Here is a 15657-nt window from a genome sequence, read left to right on the forward strand (position 1 = left end):
GGGTCCCGGGATCAAGTCCCACATCGGGCTCCCTGCTCAGCGGGGAGTCTCCTTCTCCCTCTGCCCCTCACCCTGGTCATGTTCTCTCTCACTCTCTGTCTTTCAAATAAATAAGTTTTTAAAAAAATAAGGAATAAGATACAAAACAGACAAAAAAGAAGCATATGATCCAAGCACTAATAAATTTTGTCTTGCCCTAATTACATTTTATCTTAGCCAAAATTCACAAAAGTGAGGGGCGCCTGGGTGGCTCAATCAGTTAAACATCTGCCTTAGGCTTAGGTCATGATCCCAGAGTCCTGGGAGTCCCAGAGTCCTCTCAGTGGAGAGCCTGCTTTTCCTCTGCCGCTCTCCTTGCTTGTGCTCTCTTTCTCTCTCTAATAAATAAATAAAATCTTTAAAAAAACATTCACAAAAGTGAAATGGTTTATTACAGATTGTAAAAAGAGATTGTGTCTAAGCTGAAAAAAATAACCCATGATTCAACTCCCCTCATAGAGAAATCAGCAGTGAGATTGATGGTCCTTTGGCTATCAGTGTTCCTGACAATAGATGTAGCGTCTCTGAGTTCTGGTTAAGTGCCAATAGCTAGTGGGAAATTCTATTTCAGAAAACATGCTATGTGTATGAATATTATTTGAAATTATGAAATCCATAAACTACATTTTTCTAAAAGATTTAGTCAGTGTTGGGAGGCAGGGTACAGGTGAAAGAAGACAGAAGTCAGTTACTTTGAAGGAAAAGAGGAAGGTTGTAGTAATCAAAGCAACAGCTCTGAAAAAGAAAGAAGGCCATCTCACCTTTATTTCTTTTGACTTTTACGTCCTCCCCTTTTTTTCCCTAGCTTTATTGAGATATAATTGACACATAACTGTATGTAAGTTTAAGGTGTACAGTGTGTTTATTTATACTTTTATAAACTGTAAAATGATTACCATCATAGTATTAGGTACCATCTGCATCCTATCACATAGTTATTAATTTTTTTTGTGTGGTGAGGATTTTTTCTTTTTTTAAAGATTTATTTATTTGCGAGAGAGAGAGCGCGAGAGCATGCGCGCGCACACATGTGTGCCCGCGAGTGGGGGTGGGGGGAGAGAATCTCAAGCAGACCTGTGCCCCCCACCGCCCCGTTCCGCTGAGCACAGAGCCCAGTGCAGGCTCGATCTCATGACCCTGAGATCACGAACCAAGCCGAAATCAAGAGTCAGATGCCCAACTGACTTAGGTGACCAGTGACCAGCTACTCAGGTGCCCCTCTGATGAGAACTTTTAAGGTCCATTTTCTTTGCAATATTCAAGTATATAATACAGTATATATACTGTATATAACTATAACCACCATGCTGTACATTAGATCCCCAAGCTTATTAATCTTATATGGAAGTTTGTACCCATTGACCAGTATCTCATCATGTTCCCCACCCCTTAACCTCTGGCAACCACCATTCTGCTCTCTGTTTCTCTGAGTTTGTCTTTTTTAAATTCCACATATAAGTGAGATCATACAGTGTTTGTCTTTCTCTGACTTAACTTCACTTAGCATAGTGCCTTCAAGGTCCATCCAAGTTATTACAAATGGCAGGATTTCCTTCTTTCTCATAGCTGAATAATAATCTCTTGTGTATATATACCACATCTTTTTTATCCGTTCATTCATTGACAGACACTTAAGGTTATTTCCATATTTTGGCTGTTGTAATGCTGTAATGAACATTGCAGATAACTACAAGATCCTGATTTTCAGTTTCTTTGAGTATCTACCCAGAAGTGGAATTGCTGGATCATATGGTAGTCCTATTTTTCATTTATTGAGGAACCTCCATACTGTTGTCCATAGGGGCTGTACCAGCTTACATTCCCACCAGAAGTTCATTAGGGTTCCCTTTCTCCACACCTTCACCAACACTTAACTCTTCTCTTTTTGATGATAGCCATTATAACTGGTGTGAAGGGATAGCCTGTGGTTTTGATTTGCATTTCCCTAATGACTAGTAATGTTGAGCACCTTTTCATCTACCTATTGGACATTTGCATGTCTTTTTTGGAAAACTGTGTCTTCAGTTCTGCCCATTTTTAAATCAGGTTGTTAGTTTTTTTGCTGTTGTATGAGTTCTTTACATATTTGGAAATTAACCCTTTGTCGGACACATGATTTGCATTTTCTCCCATTCTGTAGGGAGAAATATTGCCTTTTCGTTTTATTGATTGTTTTTTACTGTGCAGAAGCTTTTTTACTTTGATGTAGTCCCACTTCTATAGATTTTACTTTTGTTGTTTGTGCTTTTGCTGTCATATCTAGGAAATCACTGCTGAGAGGATCAGTGTCAAGGAGCTTTTCCCCTGTTTTCTTGTAGTTTTGTGGTTTCAGGCCTTACACTTAAATCTAATCCATCTCAAGTTCGTTTTTGTGAGCGGTGTAAGATAGAGGTCCAATTTCATTCTTCCGCATGTGGTTATCCAGTTTTCCCAACACCATATATAGAAGAGACCATCCTTTCCCCATCAAGTATGCTTGGCTCTCTTCTCAAACTGGGATTTATTTCTGGGTGTTCCATTGGTCTATGTGTCTGTTTTTATGCCAGTGCCATATACTATGTTGATTACTATAGCTTTGTGATATAGTTTGAAATTGGGAAATATGATGCCTCTGGCTTTGTTTTTCTTTCTCAGTATTGCCTTAGCTATTCAGGGTCTTTCGTGGCTCCATACAAATTTTAAGATTTTTTTCTATTTCACTGAAAATGCCATTGGATTTTTGATAGAAATTGCATTGAATCTATAGATGGTTTTGGGTAATATGGACATTTCAATAATATTAATTCTTCCGATCCACAAATATGGATATCTTTCCATTTGTTTGTATCTTCTTCAGTTTCTTATATCGAGGTCTTGTAGTTTTCAGTGTGTTGATCTTTCACTTCCTTGATTACATTTATGCCTAAGTATTTTATTTTTTTGATGCTAGTGTGAGTGGGATTGTTTACTTTTTCAGATGTTTTGTTGTTAATGTATAGAAACAACTGCTTTCTATGTGTTAATTTTTGTATCCTGCAATTTTACTGAATTATTGATTAGTTCTGGTGGCATTTCAGTGGAGTCTAGTCTAGGATTTTCTACATGTAAGATCATATCATCTTCAAACAAAGATAGTTTTATTCCTTTATTATTTGGATGCCTTTTATTTCTTTCTCTTACATGATTACTCTGGCTAGGACTTCTAGTACTTTGTTGAATAGGAGTGGTGAGAGTGGGCATCCTTGTGTTCCAAATCTGAGAGGAAAACTTTTCAAACTTTCACCTTTGCAAATGATGTTGGCTATGGGTTTGTTGTATATGGTCTTTCTTGTACTGAGGTATGTTACTTCTATAACCTAGTCTTTTGAGTGTTTTTATCATGAAAGGGTATTACACTTTGTCAAATGCTTTTTCTACATCTGTTGAGATCACATGAATTTTATCTTTCATTCTGTTCATGTGGTGTATCACATTTATTGATTTGTGTATATTGAAACATCCTTGTTATTCCAGGGATAAATCCCACTTTGTTGTGGTGAATGATTGTTTTAATGTGCTGTTGAACTGGGTTTTCTAGTATTTTGTTGAGAATTTTTGCATCTATGTTCATCAGGGATATTGGTCTGTAATTTTCTTTTCTTGTCATATCCTTATCTGGCTGTGTATCAGGGTAATGCTGGCCTTGTAAAATAAGTTTGGGAGTATTCCCTCCTGTTTAATATTTTGGAAGAGATTGAGAAGGATTGCTGTTAATTCTTCTTTAAATGTTTGGTGGAATTCACCAGTGAAGCCATCTGGTCCTGGACTTTTCTGTTTGGGGATAGTTTTGATTACTGATTCACTCTCCTCACTCAGTATTGGTCTATTCAGATTTTCTCTGTCCTCATGATTCAGTCTTGGTATGTTAGATGTTTTTAGGACTCTGTTCATTCTTCTAGGTTATCCAGCTTGTTGGTGTATAATTATACGTAGTAGCTTCTTGTGATCCTTTGTATTTCTGTGGTATCAGTTGTAACGTCTCTTCTTTCATTTCTGATTTTGCTTATTTGGGTCTTCTGAATTAGTATAGTAAAGGCTTGTCAATTTTGTTTATCTTTTCAAAAAGCCAGACTTTAGTTTTCATTGACCTTTTTTTATTGGTTTTTTGGTTGGGTTCTCTTATTTAAACTTTGAGAACAGGAAAGTTCATTTGTCAAAGGAGTACCTTCTGCAAATGAAAAGGATAAATGGGATTACTCCGTTTCAACAGTTTCTATAATAGGGTCTATCCTTTAATTTTCAAAAGCCTTGGCTCTTTAAAGTGGGAGTAAGGAAAGAGCCAAGAAAAAATGACCTTTTGTGACTGACTCCCACTATTGGTGTCATGGGAAAAGCCAAGATCATTGTTTTTCAAACTTGGGACCACACCTGCAAAAGAAAATACATGTTACATTAGGACTCAATAAACACATGTAGACACAACTAAAAGCTGTAAGGACCAATACTTTGATTATGCCACTGTGCACTTTAATGCATTTTATTCTGATTCATTCTATTCATAGTCCATTGCAGGACTGTTTGGTTTGGTTTTGTATTGTTTTTTAATGCTGATCCTGACCCACTAAGGGGTCATAAGGCTGGTTTGTGAATGGTTGCGGGAGAAGGGAGCAGCAGAGGGGGTCCAGTCAGAGCCAGTGCTCAATGCTCCCCTACCCGCTGCAGCCTTCACGCCTCCACCCTGCGCTTGTGTTCATTCTTGGTTTCCCCAGAAATGGTAGCAGCTTTCCATGTGACCACATCTTTGTTCTGCACACACTGCCACTTTGTTCACTGGCCCTGCCATGCAAGCTTCACATCTTTGCTCTGGGCGCTGATTGGGTGATAGCTCAATGGCCTTCACATATCCCAAAGAAACCCCCTCCCCCTTCGGGCAAAGGGGAGAAGAGGACTGAAATCAAAGTTTATAGGGAGGGTTTGGCCACCCGGGACAAGAAGCCTGGGCATTGGTGACAGCGCCCTGTGGCTAGAGGAGATAGACAGGAGTGTGCTAAGACCAAGGAGTCAGGTTCAGAATTAAGAGTCTCGCTCACTTCCTTTTCCCCGGCCTCTTGCTGCCTACAGGTAAATTCTACTGCAAACCACACTACTGTTATCGACTCTCCGGCTCCGCACAGAGGAAGAGACCAGCAGTGGTTCCTCTCTCTGGAAAGGTAATGATGATCCATCTGTAAGTGGGGGAGAAGCAGCAGGTGCATTTTAGTGTGGTGACAGGTGAGGTGCGGTTGGCCAGGCCTGCTAAATGGCCACTAAATTGCCTTTCTTGTGAATGGGAAGGCCTGAGAGACAGTCACAGTCCATTTGGGGAGGAAACCAACTTTTCGAGTATAATCTTGATATTGCATTTCACTAAGGTAATGTTCCATCCACCACCTGAGTCAGATTTGAGAGATTATGTTAGACCCTTCTGTTTATATAAAAGAAGACTTTAGTCATTGTAAATAAGCATCTTTCTGAGAAAAGGACACCCCGCAAAGGAACATGGCTATAAATAATCTGCTCTGCTTGTCAATTCCTTTAACTTTCTTTATTCTGTGAATTACTTATCTAAGTACCTTTTTTCCTTCTTACTTTTTTTTTTTTAATGAGAGTAGCTCCTCCACTTGTCTTTGTGAAGGTGAACCGGGTATTCCCTTCACTACAGGATGTTACCTTGTCAGCTTGCAGGCTTACTAACCCGTCCTGGGGAGGCTTTTGTTGACTGCAGAGGGACTTGCAGGGAAAGGAAATTTATTCCAAGGTGGACCTAGATTTTGACTCCTGGCAATTTCCCCATGAAGTCTGTCCTGGATTTTTAAAGAAAGACTGACTGTGTGAAAAATACAGTCTGGATTGACGTGAGAGCAGCGAACTAGCCAGGCAGGGGCCATTGCCTTCTGAGATTTTAGTGCTTCAGTCAGTCACTCTTCTTCTTCTTGCGGACTTTCCTAGGAGGCCAGAGAAGCCCTGCAGGATGGCCCGACTGTGGACGCAAATGGACGGGCCAGTGCCATGGCCAGCCCTGCTGAGAGAACCCCAGGTAGCCTCACTTCCTTGTTTGGCTGGGTGGTGCGTCACTCTCTCGGCCTCTGTGACAAGGCCAAGGGGATGAGCCAGCACCTCCAAAGCAACATTTCTTCGATTGGGCATGAAGTGGCCCAAAACCCTTTGGACTCCTTTTTCATGTGCCAGCTGCTTGCGTTCGGAGTCCCCTTTCTCTATGGCCTGTCGGAGGTGCTGGTACAAATCCGAGGGGAGTTGCGCTGGCAGACCGTGAGCCAGTAGGGGCGCCATCTGGTGAGCTTCAGTAATGTCCATTCCCAATCTCAAAGTATTGTTGCTGGGGCCCGGGAGCCTACCCGCACCCATAAGACACACTGTGGTGGTCGGTCCAGGCCCCATCCATGTAGACAGGAATTCAGAACAGGCTGCTTGCCAGAGTCCCAGGGCCTCCTTGTTTTGGACTCCTTGGACAACATGGAATTGTAATAAGGCCCCATGATCTGGATTTGTGTTCACCTACACTTGAAATTCTTGCATCCCACTCCCTATTTAGGTATCTACATAAGCTAACACTGCACTTCCGTTTGATGTGTAACCACTATAGGTCATGCCCTGTCCTAATCACTTTGGGGCATTTGAACTTCTAATGAGGACCAAACCCTAATTTGTTCCATTTCCACTAATCATTTCCTTGTGTCAGGAAATGAATGACACTATCCCTACCTCTGAAAACACATTTATTCTGGTGTTTAACTCATGGGCTCATGGACATTAGATTTGTTGTGAAGAATTGTAGTTTTTTTTCCTTAAAATTGCCTCTCTCTGCTCCGTGTCAAGCCAGCCTGTAAGATATGTCCCCAGTTCCACAAACTGCTGGGTGGTCCCAATACCCCCAGGGCAGCCACAGACTCTATTACAACCCAGGGTCATTGTGTAGGTGAGAGAGGAAGTCAACAGGCCATGTTTCTGCTTCTCACACTTTTTCTTTCACAGCAGATAGATCTCAAGCAACCATTTACAAACTCATGAAAATTACCATATAAAAACTAGAGACTATCAGCTAATGCTAGAAACTGTGGAGGAGTTGGTAGTGAAATTTCCATAATGGGAAAAGAGAAGAATTATCCACTCTACTTTCAAATGAGAGGTTTTCAGAGTTGCTTCTTTCCCTGTGCTTAAGAATTAGAGAAAGGGAGAATGTGCCCTGAGAGGGCAGCGATTTGGAGGCTAAGGCCCAGCAAACCCCAGCTGAGCTAGGTGAATTCAGCTTCTGCTCCTATGTGTGCCCACATTAAAATCCAGGGAAGCTTTTTAAGTGCCCTGTGAATTGAACCAACATTTTATAGCAATGTTTATGCCACGAATGACTTTGAAACCTATAGCTTCGAAACCCTTTATAATCTGTCTTTCCCATGAAATGCTGGCAGCCTTTTGCAGTTGACACTCTCAGAGCACAAGGGGGATGTGCTGGTAGCGAAAAAATCACCAAAGGGATCTAGACAGAGACTTAGGCTCTGGGGTCTAGAATGTTCATTTGACCAGGTGAGAGCACACCCTCATCAGTCTGGGTCTTGTTCCAGCAGAGATGGATTTCCCAAGGAACTTGGCCACTCAGTAAAACAACTCAGAGAAATGAAACTTTCTTTTTCAGTATCAAGTACAGAACATTCTTTTAAAAAATTTAAACACAATGAAGTTCAGGTCGTTTCTGAGCAAGCCAAGTTTTGTTCACTTTCCCCTGTGGCTCAGTTTGCCGTTCTTACTGTCTAGTTTGAAGGCATAATGGATTTAAAGTATCCGTAGAGAAGGAGAGGAATATTCTACAAAGCAAGGATAGAAGATAAGCGTTTGACAATGTAGTTAAAGACTCAACCAAGAAAGAATCAAATCCCTGAGGACGTCTCAGCACCTATGGTTCATGATTCTAAAGGTGACTTGCCTATTCTAGCACAAGGGATTCAAGATGTGCATCCCAGTGGGATCCCTGTTAAATCCCTAACATTAATGAGGCAGGCACTGTCCCCCCACTTTAATGCAGCTTAGGGCTAATGGGGTTCAGTTAGTATCTGCCTCTGGGGACTTGGGCTTTTGGAAATGACAGCCCTGAGTCTGAACATGCGCCAAAGCCCCAGCACTTCCCCTACGAGGTGTCTAATTCTTCCTAGCCTCTACAGAAAAGGAACAGAATCATGGGTGGTATTTTATAGTTGGCATGAAGTAGATTTCTTTTTTTCTTTTGATAGGGATGTCTTTCTTTAAATCTCAAACTAAAGCTTTGATTAGTTAACTGGAATTTCCTTTTGAAAAGCTTCAGAAAACTCAGGTATTTCAGGGTCCCAGAAACGTGTCCTCGATAACAGTCATTAACCCAGATCCATGGTACATCTCCTCTCCTGCACTCTAGACAAGAAAAAGCTGTAAATGAATGAACTTGATTTCACTGTGTATAAATAAGCCATCCTCCTAGACCCATATCCCCCAGAAGGCAGAGCTGGAAAAACTATGGCTGTAGCTGGCACTTAACCCTGCTGTGTGTTTGCTCTGGGCCACCTCTGTGTTTGTGGCAGTGCCCTCTTTTCTCTTATGTGCTTTCCCCCTTATGCCAAAATTACTGCTGTTGCCAAAAAAACCAAACAACTCACAAGTTGAAAGAACCTACTCCAGGCCTGCTTTGCAGTGTTGTCTCTCTCTGGTGACCTAATCTGTAACTGCTGCTAATTTAGTGTTTGGAGGCAGACACTGTTTACAGTACTGTTGTTTATCATGTGCTTTTAATATAGAAACCCTCTTTTCTGTTCCCAAAATCTGTAAATGCTTTGTTTCCAAGCTTCGTATACTTACTGCTATAGATTAGTGGACCTGGCACAGATTTTCTACCCTGGCCTCCTAGTACCTGCCCTGACTTTAAGAAAAGTTGGGACAACAGGTAGAGAAAGAAAAACCCCAAATGAGATATTTTGTCCTTGGACATAAGACCCTCAATTGCAGGTTTTTTGGATCCTTTCTTTGTTTAGAAGAATCCCCTTTACATTTCATATAGAGGATAATAAAAAATGAAGCATAAAGGTTATGGGGAATCATAAGGGAAGAGAAGAAAAAGCTTTTCTTGTAATACTGGCAACAGAGATGGGATGGAAAAGACAGTCTTACCTTTAAAAGCCACATAGCAGTTAACAAGAGGCAAATGCCTGCTCCCTGTCCCTAGACAACCCTTGCATGATCACCATTAGGTTCTATAGTTTGGGTGCTAAATGGGCCAGAATAGCCATGCGATACAAGGAATTCCGTGCAATCCTGGGGTTCCTGCCTGTCAGGACAAAGTTAGGAAATCTCACTGCTTCCCAAGCCCTCTTCCCTTATAGGCATTTCTGGAAAACCTCTTAGTAGAGCAAAGAGAATTGTGCAGTCCAGCTTAACTCCCCAGCCCTCCCCCAAGAGTCGTAGTTTAAAAAAAAAAAAAAGAGTTTGATGGTGATGTGTAAATACTTATACATATACACATGTATATTTATATAGGTGTGTAATTTCATATATACAAGTAGATATTTATCTATCGTGTCCTAAATAATTATAACCATAATAATGAAGCTGTTTCTGAAGCTTCTTGTTCCTTGGTTCTGGAAACCAAGGGAGCTTTTCCAGTGGGGAACCGTGTCACTGGGCTGGCTTAGAGTTCTGGTCAGGGTTTGGAGGGAACAGAGCAAGCCAGCACAGGTGTGGACGTGGAGACTTTGGGGGCAGGGGCTGGGTATCTCAGAAAATGAGCAGTACACGGCCCCAACCTCAGAAAGTACATTGATTCATGAGCAGACTAGGAAAGCAGGGGTTCTGTTGCTCACGGACTACCACAGAGAAGCAGACCCTCCACCCCCACCCCCCTTCCCTCTGTTTTGCTTCCAGGTGTGTGTATCACTGGGTTAGGTACTGCAGCTTCCTTCTGTCTCTTGGTGTTCGGTGTGTCTCTGTAGGGCAGTGGACCGTTCTTTGTCCCCCCTAAATGGGCCTCAGCATGTCCTTGAAGGCCTGACCAGCGGATTAAGGGGTTCCCTTTTTCCTGGGCCATTCAGCTTGGGGTGGAGGTCAGGGTAGAGGTTGGGGGGGGTGGCAGCCAGCCAGGTTCCCACGGCCATGGTACAAAGACACCATAGCAAGGGAGGACGCGCTGTGCCAAGGAACGCATCACCTGTCCGCTTCTGGCCTTCCCTAAAGCCTTTACTTTTGCCCTTGTTTTTAATCTGTGCTGTGAGTTTTTGGTGTGTTTCTTTGTGAGTTTTTTAATTTAATTGTGTAACTTTGTTTTTGCCGTTACTGTGAAACTAAGGTGTTATGCTTTTAATTTTTTTTAACAAATGTTACCGTTCTTATTTAAGAGAATAAATTCCAAACAATCTTCAGGTTTCTGAGTTTTTCTTTTCCTTCCCTTTTTCCTGTTTGGAGGGTGGGAAAGGGGTTAGCATAGGCAGGTCTCAAGAGTGGGCCTGAAAGCCATTGTGCCTGAGGACTGTCACTTCTGAGGTGGGGTCAGGAGAGAGTGTGGATATATTAAAATGGGGAAATGGGGTGTTTATACCTAAGATACAGATTGTCGTTAACAGAAAGGCCTCTGTTCACGGGGGTTGGCGTGGTGGAAGACATTTTGTTCTGCAGCAGCTACAGATAGAAAAGAGTGAAAAGGTGCCCCCTATGCCCCACATCCAGTCAGCCAGTGTGAGGGACTTGCGGGCTAGAGCAGATGAAGGGATAGAAATTCTCCAGAACCCATGTCTGCCATGGGGAAACGGAGCCAGATGCTTGCCTTTCCTGTTCCTGACTCTGGCAGGCTGCTCTGGGGACCTGGGAACAGTTATGTTTCTCTGTTTTGAGGCTTTTGCCTGGGCACAGTGACCTTGCTCCTGGTGACATTGAAGATTCTTGTTCTTTTCCCAGCTGATGTCTCTCTCATGCTATCTTTGCTATGACCTGGACGCTGAGCTAGGCTGTCCAGTTCTCCTTGGCTACTCACCCTCAAGCCAGGAGAGATGAGCCTATTGCCTTCTCACACACACTGCTGTGACCTTAGTGGTGGCCTCTTCTACCATGTCGGCACGCTGACCACAGTGGCACAGCCCAGCTTTGGTGTTAAATTGGGCCAAAAGGGGGCACCTGGTGGGGGAGCACTCAGCACCAGCTCTGCTCCCACTAGCTCTAGGAAATTGGGTGTCTCTTGTTAAAAAGGCCTGCCTGGCCTTCTCTACTCAGAAGCAGCCCACTTAGGGCTCAGGGTTCTCAGGCTTACCCACAGAATAGAGAAACAGAGTGCTGGGTTCTCTTGGCATTCTAGATTATCAGACCCCCCTGTCAGGGAGGGTCTGCATCCTTACATAGCTTACTGCTCTGTCAGAACACTGTTGGTACCATTTTAATCCTCAGAGCATTGCTGGTTCAGAATTTATCGCAACAGAGAGTTTGAGTCCTCATTCCCACCCCCTCCCCCAAGTCTGTATCTGTTGCTCCCCTTTCTCTGAAATAAGTCCGTCAGTTTCCTGGTGCCTGCAAAAGGCTGGGAGAAAAAGAACGGATGTGGGGGATGCAGTAAGCAACAGTGAATCAATTGACTAAGAATTGATAAGGATAGATATATGTATATAATTTTCAGATTGTAGACTTTTGCTTCTGTTGTCTTTCCCATGCCCCTGTAATAAAGGGGAGGAGAGCCAAGATTGTTTAGAACAGTATACTGAAGCATCTAACAGGAAGGCGCTGACAACAGACGTGATTCTGTGCCACCCATTGTGAAGACCCTGGACAATTCCCTTTGGGTCTCAGTTTCTTTCTGAAACTTCTTGAAATCCATTCTCTCTCTCTCTCTTTTTTTCTCATAAATTCCCTGGAGATGTCCCTAATTGAGATACTCCCTAGGAGAATCCTGTGGTGTAGACGTGGAAGCAGTACAGGCAATGAAAATGGGCCACTCTCTATTTTCATACTGGGAAAAAAAGGGCAAGATAATGCCATGTAGGACCCAGGTCCTACAGGTGTCCCCCTTGAGGAACAAATAGAAGAAAAATGCCCATGTAGGGCTGTCTTAAATGTAACGGCTAGGCAGAGATTTCAGGAAGAATCCTCCCCGAATCCCAGTCCCTTTCACAAACCTTCAAAACCTTATCAAGACTCCAAAACCAGTCCTTACCTTGGAACTCAGATCCAGCCAAGCACCCAGCAAGTGCCAACAAGTAGATTAGTCATAACGAAATGAGGGGGAGGGACGTCAAATTGGCGCTCCCTGTCTAGGTTAAGCCATGGGGTTGCTGTGTTGCTCTTCTGCTTCTCTCTCTCTCTCTCTCTCTCTCTCTCTCTCTCGTCACTGCCCACAATTCTCAGCTGTGTGTGTTGGCCGTGGATGCCTCTTTCTTCACAATTGCTCCTTTTCTCTTCAACATGTACATTCTGGAGGGGGTAGGCTTTTGCGCAGAAACACCTTCTATACACCGGAGAAGACAGGCGGGGCTCCAGCATATGTGACTCTCCTTCAATTACTTCCAGGTTTCACCAGCCACATGAGCACCATTTCCTTTTTTTACTTCCTGTGGGTCAACTCCCACATAGCTTTGCATAGTTTAGGAACATTTTGAATATTTCTGAGGCAGTTTTATAGGCCCTCAAGAAGGACAATGGGCAAAAGGTTGAGTCACTGCCAACACCCAAACCCTAACTCAAGCTAACTAAACTCAACCTTGCCTTTGATGTTGTTCTTTTCCTCCCAACCTGTATGCACAAGTATAGTTAGAGGGCTCCCAAAATGTGAAAAAAGCTCCCAGCCCTCACAGAGGCCCCTCATTGGCACGAAAGGGGGAGTTTGGGGAATACACTTCAACAGAAAGGGAGTCCAGGGCCCCCGCTCTGCCTGGCTACAGAACAGAGTCTCTTGGGGCCATGCTAGGAGAATTACTAGAAAAATTCTTACAATTGAGTCCCTTTCTATTGGCTTCTTATGTTTCCTTCACCTCTGTTCTTGCTTATTTACCCAGCTTGTTGCGATTGTGCATTAATCATACGAAACTGTTCCAAGTATGCCTATTAAGTAATTGAATTCTGTACTTTTGTAAAATATCAGGATTATTTCCATTTATCACTGTTATTTCGTAGTGTAGCCTTATTTCGTTTAGGTCCTTGCCTGGGATTTTAGGTCTTCCGTAATTATTTCATAGTAAGTCACCCTGTTACCAGAAGAACTTTACACCCAGGGCCACCTGCTTCTCTTAAGGTTCAAAAGCTGCCTTCCCTGTACCCTGTGTCCTAGTGTTCCTGGGCCTCTACCAGAGCCACCTCCCTGGAAAAGATGAACCCAGTTAAAAGGGTAAGGACCCCAAGCTCAGTTACTAAAGACCACCACTACCAGGCAAGGACCTAGAGGCACCAGAAGAGCTCAGGACCTCAGTGAGTTTTGGTGTCCTCAACAAACAGGACAAAACCAGAGCTGTTTCACTGGCAAGACCTAAATAAATATGTTTTCCTTCCATTCTCATGTTCTTTCAAAGTTAATAAAGCCAGGAATACTATGAAAGTAAATTCCAGGGAGGGTAATCCTCTTGACATTTAGTAGCTGCTCAGAGATCAAACCTGACACTAAACAGTGTGATTAGATAGACTCTATTTGGAGCCTTAGGGAGAAGAGTTTGTCTCCAAAAGCTAAACCACAGTGGGTTTCTTAGACTGAGCTCAACCCCTTAACCAAAGAATAGCTAATACTGATTATAATAGGATTAAAACAGCTTATTTATTCTTGTTTCCCTGTTTTCTAGAACTAAGTTAGGATCTAGAAGGATCAGGCTAGAGAGAGACCAGCTATAAAATCCCTCCCACCAATAAGAGACATATTTGAGTTAGTAGGTTCTTTTATTTTATTTAATTTTTTTTAAAGATTTTATTTAGTTATGTGACAGAGAGACAGCGAGAGAGGGAACACAGAGAGAGGGAACACAAACAGGGGAAGTAGGAGAGGGAGAAGCAGGCTTCCCGCTGAGCAGGGAGCCCGATGTAGGGCTTGATCCCAGGACCCCGGGATCATGACCTGAGCCAAAGGCAGATGCTTAACGACTGAGCCACCCAGGCACCCCAGAGTTAGTAGGTTCTTTTAAAAGTAAATATTCTCGGGGTGACTGGGTGGCTCAGTCAGTTAAGCGTCTGACTCTTGGTTTTAGCTCAGGCCAGGTCATGATCTCATGGTTGTGAGATCGAGCCCTGTGTTGGGCTCTGTACTTAGCGTGGAGTCTGCTTGAGATGCTCTCTCCCTCTCCCCCTGCCCCCCCCCCCGCCCCAGCTCATGCTTGCGCTCTCACTCTCTTTCAAATAAATAAATCTTAAAAAGAAAGTATATACTCTCTCCTAGAGTTTAGTCTAATGTGAATTACTCTAAACCAGCTATTTGCCTGTCTTTTAGCTGGTTCACCTTTCTTGGGGAATTAGCTTTGGTAGAAAAGCCTAGTAACATTAGGACACAGGGTGCAGGAAGGGTGGCTCCAGGGCTGTCCAAATCTCAGTGAAGGGCTTTGTAACCTCAGAGAAGTAGGTGGCACTGGGTGTCTGGGGTAACTATGGTAACAGGGAACTGATGGCCTGCAGGAGTTAACAGCCAAAGTCCTAAAGGCTTTGCTGTATTGCTGAGAGCTGGCAACCATCCTCCATGCTGCTGGAAATATTGTGCCAAAGGGTTGTCTATATTTAGAATCAAGGGAGCCCCCTTCTCTGCCAAAGTCTTTTCCTCAAATAAAAATAGAGATTAAAACTCAAAGTATGCTAACTCCTGTCATTTCCCCCATGTGATTAATACTGGTTAATTTACCATAATATCTTTGTTGTACTAACTCATAGAAAATAATGTAGGAAGACACACAGTAGTGATAATAACTAGTAATAACATAGCGCTTCCTATGTCCTAGGCATTGTCTAGGAGCTTTATGTGTAGTCCTCATGTAATCTGCACAGGAGCTTGTGAGGGAAGCGTCGTTTTACAGATGAGGAAATAGGCACACAGAAGTCAGGCAAACTTGATCAAGGCCACGTAGCTAATCAATGCAGAGTCAGGATAGAATCATACAGAAGAGGGGCGCCTGGGTGGCTCAGATGGTTAAGCGTCTGCCTTCGGCTCAGGTCATGATCCTGAGTCCTGGGATCGAGTCCCGCATCGGGCTCCCTACTCGGCAGGAAGCCTGCTTCTCCCTCTGACCCTCCCCCCTCTCATGTGTGCTCTCTCTCTCTCATTCTCTCTCTCTCTCAAAATAAATAAAATCTTAAAAAAAAAAATCATACAGAACATATGAGAGCATTGTTCACGCACTGTGCCATACAGCTGCTCTTCCTCAGCTCTGTAACCTCCATTGTCAGTACTTGGTAAGAGGGAAGAACAGTATGTTTAGCTCCACAAATAAGATTTTTTTAAACATGGGGGCGCCTGGGTGGCTCAGTTGGTTGGGCGACTGCCTTCGGCTCAGGTCATGATCCTGGAGTCCCGGGATCGAGTCCCGCATCAGGCTCCCTGCTCGGCAGGGAGTCTGCTTCTCCCTCTGACCCTCCTCCCTCTCATGCTCTCTGTATCTCATTCTCTCTGTCTCAAATAAATAAATAAAATCTTTAAAAAAAAAA

General features: G+C 43.3%; 1 protein-coding gene across 4 annotated transcripts in view; it reads left to right on the forward strand.

Annotated features, from left to right (window-relative positions):
• MICAL3 (microtubule associated monooxygenase, calponin and LIM domain containing 3) overlaps window positions 1-15657 on the forward strand; it is a 198256-nt gene that overhangs the window by 126084 nt on the left and 56515 nt on the right. For all 4 annotated transcript variants that reach the window (XM_081820923.1, XM_081820925.1, XM_081820926.1 and 1 more), the window contains 2 exons: window positions 5119-5207; window positions 5986-6073. In XM_081820923.1, the coding sequence (XP_081677049.1) occupies window positions 5119-5207; window positions 5986-6073 (177 nt within the window). The remainder of the gene's footprint in view (window positions 1-5118; window positions 5208-5985; window positions 6074-15657) is intronic.

Source organism: Leptonychotes weddellii, chromosome 5 (genome assembly GCF_054177405.1).
Source record: "Leptonychotes weddellii isolate Sample4059 chromosome 5, ASM5417740v2, whole genome shotgun sequence".
Lineage (NCBI taxonomy): Eukaryota > Metazoa > Chordata > Mammalia > Carnivora > Phocidae > Leptonychotes > Leptonychotes weddellii.